The 3,234-nt window shown below is 25.3% G+C and overlaps 1 protein-coding gene across 1 annotated transcript in view; it reads right to left on the reverse strand.

Annotated features, from left to right (window-relative positions):
* Positions 1–1,233, reverse strand: part of LOC100168749 (CG6038-like) — a 5,978-nt gene extending 4,745 nt beyond the window's left edge. Inside the window, exons 1-2 of the mRNA NM_001162327.2 lie at positions 887–1,233; positions 652–789 (exon numbers count right to left, since the gene is read on the reverse strand). Of these exons, the coding sequence (NP_001155799.1) occupies positions 652–789; positions 887–944 (196 nt within the window). The 5' untranslated portion in view covers positions 945–1,233. The remainder of the gene's footprint in view (positions 1–651; positions 790–886) is intronic.
* Positions 1,234–3,234: the final 2,001 nt, after the last annotated feature.

The raw sequence follows: 3,234 nt of genomic DNA on the forward strand, positions 1-3,234 counted from the left end.
AATTATCCAAGTTTTAGCCTTAATCAAAAATGTAAAATAATAAAATCACACAAAAGTATTATTTTGTCCAATCACAACAAGTCGTGATTAAACTAAAGAAAAATTCTTAACTAGTATGTGCCTTAACTTTAGTTAATATTATTTAGTATTAAATAATATACTTTACTTAAATTTACACAATGTTATCTTAATAATAGTTTCGACATAACTATAAATATAATGAACCAGTAAATCAAACTTTAACTAGTATAACAGTAGTAGTACAGTACATAGTACATTAGACTAGTGCATAATTTATCTTATAAAGTCAAATAATCAATAACATACTTAAATGATATGTGAAACCCTCAGAAATATTATACTCTATAATAATTTTGGTTATAGGTGATTTTATTCTAAAATTACTCAAGTAAGGAACGGAAAATTCTGATAACATCTTAACAGAGCTTACCTTAACAAAAATAACTTATTCAACGCAATATATAAAAATAATAAAAATTCTAAAAATGATATAGGTATTCTTCATTAACTATGCAAAATTAAAAATATTTTAATGTTTACTTAATAATTAATATTGAAATTAATTAAGTAAAAGTCAACAATTTAATTGAATATTAATAAAATATTGTTATGTATAATACAAATAATTACCTCCAACTTTCTCAATGACTTTTACACATAAATCATCTTCTTCAGGACAAGAAATTGTTTTATGCCACAACCACTTAAATGGTGTACCACAACCTGGATGTGTTGAAACACATTGGTAGCATAATAATAATGATTGAGCTATAAAATAATAATAAATAGATAAATTTAGTTATGTCTCTAAGATAGTACAACAAAAAATACCATAGGGCCACTCCCTACATAGTATAGTACTCACCATGTACGAATATTGTAGAAAATATAACTAATGAAAGAAAAGTTTTTGATTTTGTCATATTTATTATGAAGATACAATACAAACTATATTATGTTTTACTGTTAAACTTTAATAAATATTTACTGTTCAAAGGTAGGTAAACAATTTTAAATTAATTAGTCAAAAATAATTGTTCAATAACAAGTAAAACTCACTGCTATGTGCTAATTGATATGTAATAATCTATTATCTCAGATAACAAAAAACAAAACTTAAAATAACAAAACCGACAACAACAATACAGATATTATACAATCGTGTTGCACCATACAACAATGGTAGTACTCCGGGTGAACTAGAAGCATATAGAAGCCAACTGGTAGTTGGTACCCCCGTTTGGCAGAACATTTTCATGTTTGCTATGATATATCTGACCAGAGTTGTACCAGACAGTAAATAAAAACGGTTTATATCACTAGAAAAAAAACGGTTTATATCACTTTCATGGATGAAAAATATCAAATCAGTTTGACTTGGAATAAACAACAAATTACATTTATCACTGGCCGCCGAATTTAAAAATATTTAAATTTTCAATAAATTATTATCATTATTGTTCTATGTTATTATAATATACAAAATACAAATACAATTTCACAACTGAGCAAAGCTGTATCTGAGGGTGGTCTAGGGGGTTTGGATCCCCCCGACATTTTTTCAATATGTCTTATTTTTAACCAAATATTGAAACATAAATTCAACAAAATTACATTATATATATTTTGGACATTCTACACCCTACACGTCAACTTCTTGAACTTAAATAAATAATCTTACATATAACGATTCATTATTTGAATAATTAACAATGGCAATAAATCATTACTTAACATAACTTTATTTTGTAGGATATACCATAGGTACTACCATTGTCCAACTGTGAAGAAGTAAGTAAGTAGCCAATTTTAAAAGTTCAGATCTTTGAGGACCAGGATGTGTAAATGTGAATTGGAAAGTGGCAACATATACCTAGTTCAGACTTCAGAAATTTAGTTAGACATGAGTTATGGAAATTGGATTCATTAATTTTTGGACATTCAAAGTCACTTTATGTAAACATTTGTGAAACCCTAATAAATGTATTTTGTATCCAATAATTGTATTAAATATAATTAAATTATATTTTATATTTAACTTGGTACATTTTGAATATTCCAATTCAAAATTGTTCAAAGAACTTTGTATGTAAATTTTTCTAAAATAAATAATAATGACACAGTTTAACATTAAAACCATAATATGATCTCAGTGGTGTTCCACAGATTCTAAATTTTTTTTAAATTGTATTCATTACTTTTGTAATTTTTAGTGACAAATATGTATGTAAACTGTTTTGTGCTATTTATGCTTTGTTTAATACATTATAAAATGTAAAAACTTATATAAATGCTGTTTTATATTACGGCTATGTTACGCAAAAATCTTATAAAATATTACATGTTCAGACATTCAAAAAAGTTTAAGAACTGGCCTATATTGTACATAAAATGTTATTTATACATTATTATTTATTTTATTGGTACTATAATATTATTAATTTTTTGAGATGTTGATCATGGTTAGTGTAAAAATATAAATATTAAATTACACTTAAGTAAACAGGGGTTGTGAAGAAAATTAACAAATAGTGTTATATAGTTAATTAGTACATAATATAGTCAGAGTTGTCTATCATAAAGTACTATTAATTGTATGTGTATATTAAATATGCATTTATTATATTGGTATGATAGGTAGTAATTTGTTTTGAATTTCGCAATATAACTTCAGCAATATTTATATAAGATATAGATTTCAATTTTATGCACATCCAACATAAACAATAACGTATGATTTATATCCATTGTTAAATATTCAAATAATGAAACATTATATCATGTAAGATACTAAGATCGTTCATTTAAGTTCGATAAGTTGACCTGTAGACTGTAAACTCTAGGAGAATAATAATGAATAATAAATTAACAATCCTATATAATGCTTACATGCAACTAACTAAACACATAAATAATACACAAGTATATAGTTTAATATGTTATTACTTTTTGTCTTACCAGTTACTATGCTACGACTCATAAATCATAATCGACATAATCTAAATACCACATTACCACTGCCTAATAAATAAACTAAGTAAAGTAGTACACAATATGATAATACATGTCATTATATTATATTCAGTTGCAGGGCCATATCCAGAAATTTTTTTCGGAGGGTGGTCCAAAACATGAATATTGTAATTTTATTGAATTTATGTTTTGACATTTCGTTAAAAATAAGACACGTTGAAAACATTTCGGGGGGGGGGG

This window comes from Acyrthosiphon pisum, chromosome A3, assembly GCF_005508785.2.
Source record: "Acyrthosiphon pisum isolate AL4f chromosome A3, pea_aphid_22Mar2018_4r6ur, whole genome shotgun sequence".
NCBI lineage: Eukaryota > Metazoa > Arthropoda > Insecta > Hemiptera > Aphididae > Acyrthosiphon > Acyrthosiphon pisum.